This window comes from Pan troglodytes, chromosome 19 (assembly GCF_028858775.2).
Source record: "Pan troglodytes isolate AG18354 chromosome 19, NHGRI_mPanTro3-v2.0_pri, whole genome shotgun sequence".
NCBI lineage: Eukaryota > Metazoa > Chordata > Mammalia > Primates > Hominidae > Pan > Pan troglodytes.
In genome coordinates this window covers 29,617,729-29,631,161 of record NC_072417.2, presented here as the reverse complement: position 1 = coordinate 29,631,161, position 13,433 = coordinate 29,617,729, and the positions used below count along the sequence as shown (strand labels likewise).

The 13,433-nt window shown below is 58.0% G+C and overlaps 1 protein-coding gene across 8 annotated transcripts in view; it reads left to right on the top strand.

The window, feature by feature from the left end:
- Nucleotides 1-13,433, top strand: part of ARHGAP23 (Rho GTPase activating protein 23) — a 94,261-nt gene that overhangs the window by 43,427 nt on the left and 37,401 nt on the right. For 7 of the 8 annotated variants that reach the window (XM_054671613.2, XM_054671616.1, XM_054671614.1 and 4 more), the window contains exons 4-11: nucleotides 1,219-1,314; nucleotides 1,491-1,569; nucleotides 1,701-1,755; nucleotides 4,558-5,722; nucleotides 7,537-7,692; nucleotides 7,917-8,028; nucleotides 8,240-8,297; nucleotides 10,245-10,388. In XM_054671613.2, the coding sequence (XP_054527588.1) occupies nucleotides 1,219-1,314; nucleotides 1,491-1,569; nucleotides 1,701-1,755; nucleotides 4,558-5,722; nucleotides 7,537-7,692; nucleotides 7,917-8,028; nucleotides 8,240-8,297; nucleotides 10,245-10,388 (1,865 nt within the window). Of the gene's footprint in view, nucleotides 1-1,218; nucleotides 1,315-1,490; nucleotides 1,570-1,700; nucleotides 1,756-3,416; nucleotides 3,575-4,557; nucleotides 5,723-7,536; nucleotides 7,693-7,916; nucleotides 8,029-8,239; nucleotides 8,298-10,244; nucleotides 10,389-13,433 lie in introns of those variants that run through there. The other variant, XM_054671617.2, reaches the window with a different exon arrangement.

Genomic DNA, 13,433 nt, shown 5'->3' with positions numbered 1-13,433 from the left:
GCACTTAGGAGCAGAGAAACTTTGTTGGGGTGCAATGCGGTTTGTGCCCTCCCTAGGGGCCTCGGACCTCTGCTTGGAGTCCCTGAGCCTGGGGAAGGGAGGAGGTGGGAGATGTGAGTATTAGGTGTCTTGCTGGGTCTGCGGGAGTGGGCATCCCTGTAAGGAGGGCGTCTGACTCTGCCACATGTCTTCAGAACTGTTATGGCCTCTTGTATGGCGCCCTTTCCTCTGTCTCGTGACTTGTGTGTGCTGCACATGTGTGTGTGAGAATCTGCCTCCCCCACTGGACAGGGAGCTCTGGAAGGACAAGGGCTGTGCTTGTTCATCCTTTTTTTTTCTTTTGAGATGGAGTCTTGCTCTGACACCCAGGCTGGAGTGCAGTGGTGCTATCCGGGCTCACTGCAACCTCCACCTCCCGGGTTCAAGCAATTCTTCTGCCTCAGCCTCCTGAGTAGCTGGGATTACAGGTGCCCGCCACCGCGCCCGGCTAATTTTTTTATTTTTTAGTAGAGACAGGGTTTCACCATGTTGGCCAGGCTGGTCTTGAACTCCTGACCTCATGATCTGTCTGTCTCAGCCTCCCAAAGTGCTGGGATTACAGGCGTGAACCACCGCACCCGGCCTTTTTTTTTTTTTTTTTTTTTGAGACAGTGTCTTACTTTGTCACCCAGGCTGGAATGCAGTGGCACAATCCCGGCTTACCACAACCTCTGCCTCCCAGGTTCAAGTGTTTCTCCTGCCTCAGCTTCCTGAGTAGCTGGGATTACAGGCATGCGTGCCACCACACACAGCTAATTTTTGTATTTTTAGTAGAGACAGGGATTCACCATATTGGCCAGGCTGGTCTCGAACTCCTGACCTCAAGTGATCCACCCGCCTTGGCCTCCCAAAGTACTGGGATTACAGGCGTGAGCTACCGCGCCTGGCCTGTTCATCCTTTTTAGTGTAGTTTTTAGCACATGAAGAGGACACAGGAGGTGTTTACGGAGTGACTCTTTGTATGTCCCCATAGGTTTTCTTTCTCCCAGGTCTGTGTCTTCCTGTCGGGTTCTGTGCCTCCATGGACCTGTCCAGTGTCCTCGTGGATGTTTGAGCCTGTGCATGTTTGTGACTGGACGAGTGCAATCATTCTCTGAGTGTGTGTCCCCTGTGTGTGTAGCTGTGCATGGGTGTGACCTTCAGCAGCCACCCCCAGCTAACCTGGCTGATGCCCACTAGGACCCTCCCCCCGGCACCGCCTGGAGCCCATGGACACCATCTTTGTCAAGAATGTGAAGGAAGACGGCCCTGCCCATAGGGCGGGGCTTCGCACAGGTGAGCTGGCCCAGTTACCTGGGCTCTACTTTCTACCTTCTGGCTAGGATTTGATTCTCAGATCCAGGTGCTGGGGAGGCTCCTGTCCCCACAGTGTTAGCCATGCCTGGTACAGGGGTTCTCAGATGGGGCCTTTGATGCCCCTTGGTCACCACTCATGCGCTCCTTGTCCCCAGGAGACCGGCTGGTAAAGGTGAATGGGGAAAGCGTCATTGGGAAGACCTACTCTCAGGTCATAGCTCTGATCCAGAATAGGTGAGTGTCCCTGACCCCTTGTCCCATATTATCTCCCCTCCCCTTTGCCCTGGGGATGCCCTGGAGACCAGGATCCCTTCCTCCTGGACCCTGTTCCTTGACCCAGCCTGACGTTCTGCCTGTCTCTGTAGTGATGACACTCTGGAGCTGTCTATCATGCCCAAGGATGAGGACATCCTCCAGCTGGTGAGTCCAGCCCCTGTGGCCTGAGAGGAGACCCCTGAGCCCTGGGGCAGCACCGGCTCCCCTGGGAGGCAGAGAAGGAAGTGTTTGGAGGGCACAGGCCGACATTGCCCAACTGGGGATACCAGGCCCCTCCCTGGGCTGGGGCTGGTTGTTGCTTCATTCAGAGCTGCTCTGTGCTGGGGGAGCGGGAGACCTGGCCTTGGCAGGCAGGATTCCTGCCAGGGTATCTGGAAGGAGGGTGGCCCAGCAGGCTCTGCCAGCCTGGCACGTTCTTGTCAGCTCCTAGGAGAGATGCCTGTTCCCTGCACCCCCTCCCTGTCTGGCCCTGAGTGAGGGTGTCTCTGGTGGGTGTGTCCACACAGGCACCGAGCACACATCGAACACTGCCCAGCACACCCCACCCCACCCACTGTCATGTGCACCACACAGTACCCGAGCAGCACACACAGGTACACAGCCACACAGCACAGCCCCACAGTCCCGCCCTCTATATAGCACGAAGCACACCACAACACACATGCAGCACCAGGCACGTGCCACAATACAGACAACCACACAAGCACCCACTGCCACAGTTCACCCTCATACAGCGAAGTGCACCACAACACACACCCACAAACATTAAAACACGACACACTCACCAGCCCCTTGGCTCCCTGCAGTACAAACAGCATAGTACCTTGCACACTCGGACCTCCACAACTACACACCCACGCCGCACTATCACAACATGTATGCTCGCAAACACCGCGGCATCCTCCTGCCCATCTCAGCACATGCGCCCACCCGTGTCACAGGACTCCAAATTTATACATTCGACACCTCAGCATACCTAGAAGACAGCATCCAGCCCGCCACACAGAGAGCGTGGCCCAGACACTGCACGAAGCAGGCCCTGCCCTCCCAAGCGTACCCTTCCACACACACACACACACACACACACACACACACTCACACACTGCCTCTTTGTGCCTGGAGCCCCGGCGGTCCGCTTTGCCCAGTGCCCACCTCCCTGGTCTCATGGGTCCCAGCCAGATGGCGGCTTACTTGCCCCTGAGGTCACTGTCCCTGGGGAGGCCCTGGGAGCCACTGTGCTGGCTTCTGCCTTGGACGCACTCTCGTAATCACTGTAATCACAGTGCCATGCCTGGCATGATGCCCTTCTGGAAACCTCCACCCCTGACCTCGATTGTCCCCTTGCTCTTCCTGGGGAGAGGGAGGAAGGAGGGGGGGATCTGAGGTGGACTGCTTACCCCAAGTCTCAAGGCCCTGCCTGTACAGCTCCCCCAGGCTGAGGCGAGGCCAGCTATGGGGGAGTGACAGGGTGGGACCCTAGGGTGTCCCCCACTCTCTCCAGTTGGCAGGGGCAAGGAGTGGGAAGGGCAGTAGCCTCAAGTTCTGCTGCCCAGGCTGGGGTGGGCTGGCAGCGCCAGATGACAGCATCTGGGGGCCTCCACTGGCCCCCGCATCTCTGCCAGCCGGAGGGTGGGGCCCAGGCATTCCTGTGGTTGGAAGCCAAGGCTGGAGGCCAATCGGGCCTCGGCAGCTGCTGACGCCACCACCGACGCGGCGAGGCCCCTCCACACCCATCCTCTCCTCCCTCCTCCTCCCGCCAGCCAGCCGAGAGAGAGCCGGGTGGGGGTGAGGGGGAGCCGCAGGGAGGGCAGACGGAGGGGGACCGGAGGCCCTGGCCAGGGCAACACAGTGGTCAGTGGGGGCGTTAGCCGGGGCTGGGGGTGGGCGGAGGCGGGCTGGGATGCTGCCGCCGCCGTGATGATGCCGGGAGCCTGGGGAGACGGCGGGATGGCAGGAGGGAGAGGTATGTGTGTGCCGGCCCTGTGCCAGCTGGAGGGGGCTGAGTGTGCGGGGGTGTGGTTTAGCTTGTCCTCATCACATGATGTTTGTGCCTGGGACTGGAGGTGTAGTTATTTGTGTGTGTTTCATTGTGTTTTACTGTGTGTGTGTGTGTCTCTGGGTGTGTATCTTCCAGTGTCTCCTCGTAGTGTGGTGTGTGTGTGTGTTTGGTTTCACCCTCCCACCCTTTGGTTCTTTGCCTTGAGTTAGGCTCCTGGGCAGCTCAGCAGGGGCCAGGCTGGGCCCAGGCCACAAGGCCGCTGTCCCTGGGAGCTGACTCCTTTTTTGGCTGGGCCTGGGCGCTGGCCCTGTCACTCCTTAGCAATGCAGCGTCAGCCTCAGCTCCCAGTGCCAAATTCCAGGCCCAGGGGTGGCAGAAGGTGGCTCAAGTCCCTTCCTTCAAGCCTGGCAGGAGGTGGGCAAACTCCTTCTCACCCCTGTGGCTCAGGAGCCAGCTCCCCATTCCCGGGGTTGGAGGGACAGCTGGGCTCTGCCAGCCTCTGCCCCACCCAGACACACCCCTAGCCGGCTTTCTTCTCTCATCTGCCACCTTGACTGGTCTCGGTGGGGTTTTCCGGCTCCACCCGAGGAGCTTTGGGCATTGGTGGACATAAGGGGGCAGGCAGGCAGTGGAGGCCAGGACTGGGGGAGGACCCCAGGAAACAGATGCTGGAATGTTTGTGGCTAGGGCAGTCCTTGTCACAGACTTAGCGAAATCCCACTTTTGCTGGAGTTTGCCTGCGTCTCAAAGGCTTCTTGCTTCTTCTTTGTTCTCTCCCTGGACCTGCCCTTCCACCCCCACCCACTTATGCCTCCCCCTCGTTCCCCCCACCGCTTGGTCCTCTCCCTTCATTCCCCTCCTAGGCTCCTTGACCTCCTCGGGCTGCCGTTCCCCTACCCTGTGGGACTTGTCTGGCCCTGCTTACCTGTCTCTGTGTCTCCGGCCAGGCCTACTCCCAGGATGCCTACCTGAAAGGGAACGAGCCGTATTCTGGAGAGGCCCGCAGCATCCCAGAGCCACCCCCGATCTGCTACCCCCGCAAGACCTACGCCCCTCCTGCCCGGGCCTCCACCAGGGCCACTATGGTGCCTGAGCCCACCTCAGCACTGCCCAGTGACCCCCGGAGTCCTGCTGCCTGGAGTGACCCGGGGCTCCGTGTGCCACCTGCTGCCCGTGCCCACCTGGACAACTCTTCCTTGGGGATGAGCCAGCCCCGCCCCAGCCCTGGTGCCTTCCCCCACCTCTCCTCGGAGCCCCGGACGCCCCGTGCCTTCCCAGAGCCTGGCAGCCGGGTGCCCCCCAGCAGACTGGAGTGCCAGCAGGCCTTGTCACACTGGCTGTCAAACCAGGTACCCCGCCGGGCGGGGGAGAGACGGTGCCCAGCCATGGCCCCCCGGGCCCGCAGCGCCTCCCAGGACCGGCTGGAGGAGGTGGCTGCCCCCCGCCCGTGGCCCTGCTCCACCTCCCAGGATGCTTTGAGCCAGCTGGGCCAGGAGGGCTGGCACCGAGCTCGCTCAGATGACTACTTGAGCCGGGCCACCCGTTCTGCCGAGGCACTGGGGCCAGGGGCACTGGTGTCACCTCGCTTTGAGCGGTGTGGCTGGGCTTCCCAGCGTTCGTCTGCCCGCACCCCCGCCTGCCCAACTCGGGACCTGCCAGGGCCCCAGGCCCCACCCCCGTCTGGCCTGCAGGGCCTGGATGACCTCGGGTACATCGGCTACCGGAGCTACAGCCCATCATTCCAGCGCCGGACCGGCCTCCTCCACGCACTCTCCTTCCGGGACTCACCCTTTGGGGGGCTGCCTACCTTCAACCTGGCCCAGTCCCCTGCGTCATTCCCACCAGAGGCCTCCGAGCCACCCAGGGTCGTACGGCCGGAACCCAGCACCCGGGCCCTGGAGCCTCCTGCGGAGGATCGCCGCGATGAGGTGGTCCTGAGGCAGAAGCCCCCGACGGGCCGCAAGGTTCAGCTGACCCCCGCAAGACAGATGAACCTTGGATTTGGTGACGAGTCCCCAGAGCCAGAGGCCAGTGGGCGAGGGGAACGCCTGGGCAGGAAGGTGGCCCCTTTGGCCACCACCGAAGACTCTCTGGCTTCCATCCCCTTTATTGGTGAGTGATGGTACATGTGGCTGTCCTGGAGGACTTAGCTGTCGGCTGTCTGTGTCCTGCTGTACCCCATCTGCCTGTCTACCATGGGCAGAATTCGGCTGGGTGCTGGTGGGATCATCTTGTTTCTCTGTCAATTCATTCATCTGTTCATCCATCCATCCATCTATTCTTCCATCTTTCTTTCTGTTCTCTGTCATCCTTTCTTCCATCCTACCTCTCATTCATTTATCCTTTCAGCATCTTTCCATACACTCTTTCTTTTTCCCCTCTCCCCATCCATCCATCCATTCATCCATCATCTGTTCTTCCTCCCTTCTTTCCTTCCTCTCTCCCTCCTTTGTTCATTCATTTGTTCCATCCATTCATCCATCTATCCATCCATCTATTCTTCCTTCTTTCCTTCCTCTCTCCCTCCTTCTTTTGTTCATTCATTTGTTCCATCCTTTCTTCCACCCATTCATCCATCTTTCTTTCCTTTGACTCTTCCTTCCATTCTCCCATTCTTCCTTCCATCTTCCCTTTGTATCTTTCCCTCTTTGTCCTTTCCATCCACCCTCCATCCCTCCATCGACTCAACAGATATTTGTGTCAGGCCCTGTGCATGGCTCCATGCTCTCCTGGACTGGATGGCCCAGCAGAGGGTGGTGGACATGCAGGGACAATCCATTGGGATGGGCGTGTCGTGGGACAGGGGAGCTTGAGGAGGGCTCAGAGAAGGGCTATGGTGAGAATCTTGGAGAAAGAACATTTGGGCTAAGACTTGAAGGATGAGAAGGAGTTTATCAGGGGAAGAATATTCAAGGAGAGGGAATAGAATATGCAAAGACCCTGAAGGGAGAGAGGCAGGACCCCCTTCCAGGTTGTGAGGACCCTTTCAGGCCCAAGGGTCTCATTAGTCACTGGGGTTGGCTTTTGAGAGCAGAGGGAACCCTCTAAGGCTTGCCTTGCCTTCGACTGGATGCAGGAGAGGGAGAGGCAAGAGAGTAGAGTGGCTGGGTGATGCCCAGGTTTCTGGCCGGGCTTGGGGGTGGTGCCTCACCCCCATGTTGGGAGTGAGAGGGGGACAAAGTTCAGGACTGTTGAATATGAGGTGTCCAAGAGGGAGCACGATAGACGGGGCTGGGGAGAAAGAGCAAGATGCAGGGTAATGGAGAGGGATGGTGGTAGATGGGAGGTGAGCTCACCCTACCAGACAGTGAGAGGGAGGAGGCCTGGGGCAGGGGGAAGACACAGCCCTGGCTCCCCCAGCCAGCCTTCGGTGGAGCAGAGACACAGCCCCTTCTGCTAGTAAGGAAGGCTCTAGGCTGTGGCCAGGAGAGGCAGTCTCTTCTTCCACAGCACAGTCTGTTTGAGGGGGAGATGTCATCTCTGCCCTTGAGGAGCCCCAGCTGATGGGGGAGCTTTTGCCCTTAGGAAGCTCTCAGTCTGATGGGGAAGACACTGTCCCTGCCCTCAGGAGGCTCTTGGTCTGAGAGGGGAGACATAATTCATTCTCTCTAAGTGCCCTCAGTCTGATGAGGGAGACACCGTCCCTGCCCTCAGCAGGCTCCCAGTCTGATGGGGGAATATTGGCTCTGTCCTCTGGAGCCCGGTCTAAGGAGGGTGGCTCAGCCCCACTCCTGAGGGTAAGGATTCCATGGCCACAGTCTGGACAGTGGGCCAGTCATGCTTGACAGTGGGCATGTTACCAGCAGGACCCTTTGGGATGTGTCTGAGCCTGGAGGCGAGTGGCACGGGGGCTGGCAAGGCTAGGGTGGAGGCAGGCAGGCTCCGCTGTCTGCTGCCTTCACACCTTTCTCCTTCCACATGCATAGATGAGCCCACCAGCCCCAGCATTGACCTCCAAGCCAAGCACGTCCCTGCCTCTGCTGTGGTCTCCAGTGCCATGAACTCAGCCCCTGTCCTGGGCACCAGCCCATCTTCCCCGACCTTCACTTTCACCCTCGGACGCCATTACTCGCAGGACTGCAGTGAGTACTCCCCACACCCCCAGCCCCACCCTCTCCCTCGCTGCCCAGTCCCAGGGGTCTCTGTTGGGCCTGCTGCTTGATGTCTGGCCTCTTCCTCTGGTTTCCGCTTCTCCTGCGGCTCCTTGGGAGAGTCACCTCCTGCCCCTGCCCAGAAGGGAGGGCTCTGGGAAGCCCCTGACCTGCTGCCCCACTGACCCTGAGGCCCGATGTGGGCGGCTTTGCAGGCAGCATCAAGGCTGGCCGCCGCTCCTCCTACCTGCTGGCCATCACCACGGAGCGCTCCAAGTCCTGCGATGATGGACTCAACACCTTCCGCGACGAGGGCCGGGTTCTGCGGTGAGGCCCTGTCTGGACATGGGGTGGGGTGGCCACAGCCACCGTGGCCAGCTGCTCTGGGGCAGGGCTCTTGGCCCTGGGGGTCCTCTATGCATGGGACAGTGTGCCTCCCCCGCTGGAAGGCTTCTGGGCTTGGGGTTTGGTGGGTGACGAGATAGTGAGGTCCCAGCTTTGCTGCCCACATCCCTCACCCTCGACCCTTGCTTTCCAGGCGCCTGCCAAACCGCATACCCAGCCTGCGGATGCTCCGGAGCTTCTTCACCGACGGGGTGAGAGCTGCAAGTGTGTGTGCGTGCGCAGGAGCGAGGGTGTCAGGGAGGTGGGGCCACAGCCTCGGCATGGGGGTTCCTGCTCCAGCTCCTGCCTTCCTCCTCCTCCCTGCACCCCTCACCCTCGTGTCCACCGCGGGACCCGCCCTCTGCTGTGGGCCCCGACATCCCTGAATGACACCATGCAGCCCCGCCCATGGGCCCTCGTCTGGACTGCCTCTTTCCAGACCCATCCCCCATAGCCACATGACTCACTTCTCCACTGTCTTCGCGGGCTTTTTAGGTCTTCCCTGAAATTCCAGCCTCCGCTCCTGACATTTCACGCCTCCCTTCGCTACTCTATGTTTTCCTCCTCAGCACGCCTCATGCACAATTGGTGTTTCCCTTCCTCCCTGCCTGGCTCCCCAGCTAGAATAGAAGCTCCCTGAACTTATATTTGGGGCTTCATTTGTTTCCTTCACTACCCTCAGTCAGTATTTGCATCACGTCTTGTCTTCATGGGATGGGGTCGGGGTGGACACTGGAAAGGTGTGGCCGGGACACAGGGTTGAGATTGGTGGACAGGTAGAGTTCCCAGCCTCAGGACCTGGGGAGGCAGGATCAGGCCTGTGACAGCCCTGGCTGTTTGTTTGTTTTGAGACAGAGTCTCACTCTGTTGCCCAGTCTGGAGTGCAGTGGCATGATCTTGGCTCACTGCAACCTCCACCTCCTGGGTTCAAGCTATTCTCCTGCCTCAGACTCCCGAGCAGCTGGGATTACAGGCGTGTGCCACCACGTCTGGGTAATTTTTGTATTTTTAATAGAGACTGGGTTTCACCATGTTGGCCAGACTGGTCTCGAACTCCTGACCTCAGGTGATCCACCCACCTCGGCCTCCCAAAGCGCTGGGATTACAGGCGTGAGCCACCGCACCTGGCCTCAAATGATTTTCTTGCTTCGGTCTCCCACAATGCTGGGATTACAGGCATAAGCCATCACACCTGGACATATTGTTGTTTTTAAAATCATATATATATTTTTCATGCATGATTTTTCTTTCTTTTTTTTTTTTTTTTGAGATGGAGTCTCACTCTGTTGCCCAGGCTGGAGTGCAGTGGCACGATCTCAGCTCACTGCAACCTCCACCTCCTGGGTTCAACCGATTCTCGTGCCTCAGCCTCCTGAGTAGCTGGGATTACAGGCATGCGCCACCACACCTGGCTAATTTTTGTGTTTTTAGTAGAGATGGGGTTTCACCATGTTGGCCAGGCTGATCTTGAACTCCTGACCTCAAGTGATCCACCTGTCTCAGCTTCCCAAAGTGCTGGGATTACAGGCATGAGCCAGCGTGCCCGCCCCACCTTTCCCTGGCTGTTTTTGATTATAGATGGACTGGAAAAGCCATCTTGATGTCAAGCGCTCTGTCTCATTGGTTGGTTGAACACCCTGGTGATATTGGCACCTAGCTTATTTCTTATCACTTTTTCTGCTTACTTAACTCTCCCTTGACTTGCGCCCTCTGGCTGGAGTCCTGTTGAGACTGTCACTTCCTCTGTTTAACTCCTCGTGGACATGACTACCTGCTCCACTCACTCAGCCTTTGTTGATGTTCCCACTTCCCCTGTTTATTTAACTCCTCGTTGACACGATCACTTCCTCCATTTCCTTAATTCTTCTAAGTCTATAAAGTTATGGGAGGCTCCGAATTGGCTCCTGTAGTGTGGTGAGGCGTGTGATCTGCTGACAGGTCATAGCCTTTCCTCCTTTCTGGCTTCTCCTTTATGTATGTCTCATGACCTCAACACAAGTGGTCCAGAGAGGACAAGCAATGCCCATGAGGTCGCACAGCACATTGGGGTGTAGCACAGATATATATCAGGCCTGTGCGGCCACAAGTGGTCCATGGGGTTCCTGAGATGCTGGCATTGTGGGAGCCACCCTAAATTGTCCTCTGTTGTCTCCCTGCAGTCCTTGGATAGCTGGGGCACCTCTGAAGATGCTGACGCTCCTTCTAAGCGACACTCAACCTCTGACCTCTCAGATGCGACCTTCAGCGATATCAGGAGAGAAGGCTGGTTGTATTATAAGCAGATTCTCACCAAGAAGGGGAAGGTAAGATGGGTGGAGGAATGAGGTGGAAGCTGGCTCCAGCAGAACCCTCCAGCCTCTCCTAGGCCCACCCTGACAGCCTCTGGAGCCAGAGAGAACCAGTGTAGGTTGTTGCATGAAGGATGGAGGTTAGATGCTAGGAAGAACTTCCTGGCAGGGGGATTTAAAGAACTTATGTAAAAGAAGTTAACAAGAGAGATGGATTTTGCTGTGGGATGGATCTGATCAAGTCGTGCTTGGAATTCTGGCAAAACCATCCCACAGTGGCCCTGGCTTGACAGGCCATCCTGAAGATGGCCGCTGGGGCTCATGGAAAACAAGGAGCAAGGCCGGGGTGATTTCCGTAGGAGAGCTAAGGCCCAAGAAGACGCAGGCAAGCCAGCAAAGGGCTTAGTGTTGATCCTAAGGGCAACCAAAAGCTCTTGGGGGCTCTTGCCAAGGGAGTTACAGCTTTAAAATATCCATTTGGCTCCCTGGGAGTGAGTTAGGGAGGGGCCATGCTGGAGGCAAGAAGACCAATTAGGAGCCACCGTGGAGATCCAGATGAGAGGCGAAGGGGGCTTCGGGGAGTAGTTGGGGAGGGCCTGGGAGGGAACCAGCAGGACTCTGAGAGGAGAAGGGCAGGGCCCCTGGATCCATGGGGTGCAAATCCTGGCCCTAGGCTGCGCTGTGGGCTGGAGAAGTGGGAGGAGAGACCACTGCCTTCCCTCCTGGCGATTAGGATGAACCCGGGTTTGACTCTTGACTGCATCACCCATTGCTCTGAGAGCCTGGGTGACTCACCTGGCCATGACTCAGTGTCCTCTCCTGTAAATGGAGCTAACAGTAATCCCTAGCTCATAAGCCTATTGCTAAGGATTAAATGAGATGATCTAAGTAAAGGGTTTACCCAGTGCCCGGCACTTGAAGCTGCTGTACTTCTGCTTACTGCTATTTGTTTTCTTTTTTTGAGACGGAGTCTCGCTCTGTTGCCCAGGCTGGAGTGCAGTGGCGCGATCTCGGCTCACTACAACCTCCACCTCCTGGGTTCAAGCAATTCTCCAGCCTCAGCCTCCTGGGTAGCTGGGACTACAGGCACTCACCACCAAACCCGGCTAATTTTTTTTTTTTTGTATTTTTTTAGTAGAGACGGAGTTTCATCATGTTGGTCAGGCTGGTCTCGAACTCCTGACCTCAAATTATGTGTCTGCCTCGGCCTCCCAAAGTGCTGGGATTACAGGCGTGAGCCACCGTGCCCAGCCCGCTTACTGCTATTTGAATTTTCTACCCTGCCTTCTGGGGTCTTGGGGGTCCCTGGAAAGAACATAAGCTTTGAAGCAGACAGACTTTGAGTTCCTATCCGGCCACATATCAAGCACGTGGCTTTGGGCACCCCACTTACCTTCCCTGAGCCTCACTTTCTGATCTGTACGATGGGAACAATGTTATCCTACCCCAAGGGCTGCTGTGGATTAAGTGAGGGTGAAGTCGAGGCAGGACTGGCGCTCCTCTGTGGAGAATGACTAAGGCCGCCCTGCTCGGGAGCCTCTGTGGAGGTTCTGGGGAGTTAGTGGTGAGGGAGCCAGGGCAGCCCTGCCCTCCTGGGGCTCCTGTCGCTCCTGTTGAGCAGAGAGAACGCATGTGGCGTCATGGTTCCAAGTGCACAGACTGCCGTGACGCCGGGGTGCGGGGGCGGGTGGGCGTGGGTAGGGAGGTATCCAGAGGCTGAGACACGAAAGGGTGAGAAGCCACAAAACTGGGAGACAGTGGAGGGGCCTGACAGGGAAGATGTCTCCTTAGAGGGTCCTGGGGAGAGGTGTGCTGGGAGCCAGGGCGAGAGGTGGAAGATGAGCTGGGGAATTGGGTGCCTGCCCAGAGTGTGGGGCCTTGATACCCAGGAAGAGCCTGTCTAGGGTTTTATTATTTTATTTTATTTTATTTTATTTTATCTATTTTTGAGACGGAGTTTCACTCTGTTGCCCAGGCTGGAGTACAGTGGTACGATCTCAGCTCACTGCAACCTCCGCCCCCCAGGTTCAAGCAATTCTCGAGCCTCAGCCTCCTGAGTAGCTAGGACTACAGGCGCCTGCTACCACACCCAGCTAATTTTTGTAGTTTTAGTAGAGACTGGGTTTCACTATGTTGGCCAGGCTGGTCTTGAACTCCTGACCTCAAGTGATCTGCCTGCCTTGGCCTCCCAAAGTGCTTGGATTACAGGCGTGAGCCACCGTGCCCAGCTCTGTCCAGGGTTTTAAATGTGGGCTGGGGATGGCAGGAGACTGGGGTTATGTCTGTGACAGGAGGAGCCAATCCCATTGCCCTTGTCCAGGTGAGTGAGGCTGGGGGCCCTGACCCAAGGCAGTGGCGTGAGGCCGGGTGGAGCAGACACTTTAGAGAGAGATTCCAGGGGAAGGAGGGCCAGGGCTTGCCGGCTGCTGGGAGGTATGGAAGGAGGAGGAGGCGATAAGGTTCCTGGATTCCTGGCTTGGGCTGAGGGAGGGTGGTGGGTGGTGGGACCCTCCCTGGGCCACGGCATACTGGAGGAGCAGGTTTGGGGAGAGGAAGCCAAGTGGCTCCACTGGGGCTATGTGAGTCTGAGGGCCCTGGGACAGACCCCAGTGGAGGTGTCCTGGGGAGAGAGGCTCTGAGGGCGTGGCACTAGAGGGAGGCCCACCTGGGGATGGCCTTTGTCTGTCAGCACCGATGAGTTACCTGTGCCTCTGTGCAGGGGCTTGAAGGAAGAAGGCAAGAGACCCAGCTGAGCCTTGAGAGAAGTGGGGAGGCCGGGGAGGCTGACAGAGACCAAAAAGAGCCAGCAAGTTGGCAGTGACCCATGGGGTGGGAGCCATGAGGCAAGGAGGGACCAGCCATGTGCACTGTGCGAGGAGAGCCACGTGTGGGCCAGCCCTTCCAGTCTAACGTGTGAGCCACATGAAGGGTCCTTGTGAGGGTGGCTGGCTCCCCCTGCCGGGGAGCCTGACCCTCAGCTCCTGGGGGCCCTGAGCCCAGTTCAGGGACAGGAGCTGTCCCCTTCCTGCTCACTGGCCAGTTCTGGAGGACCAGGCCTCC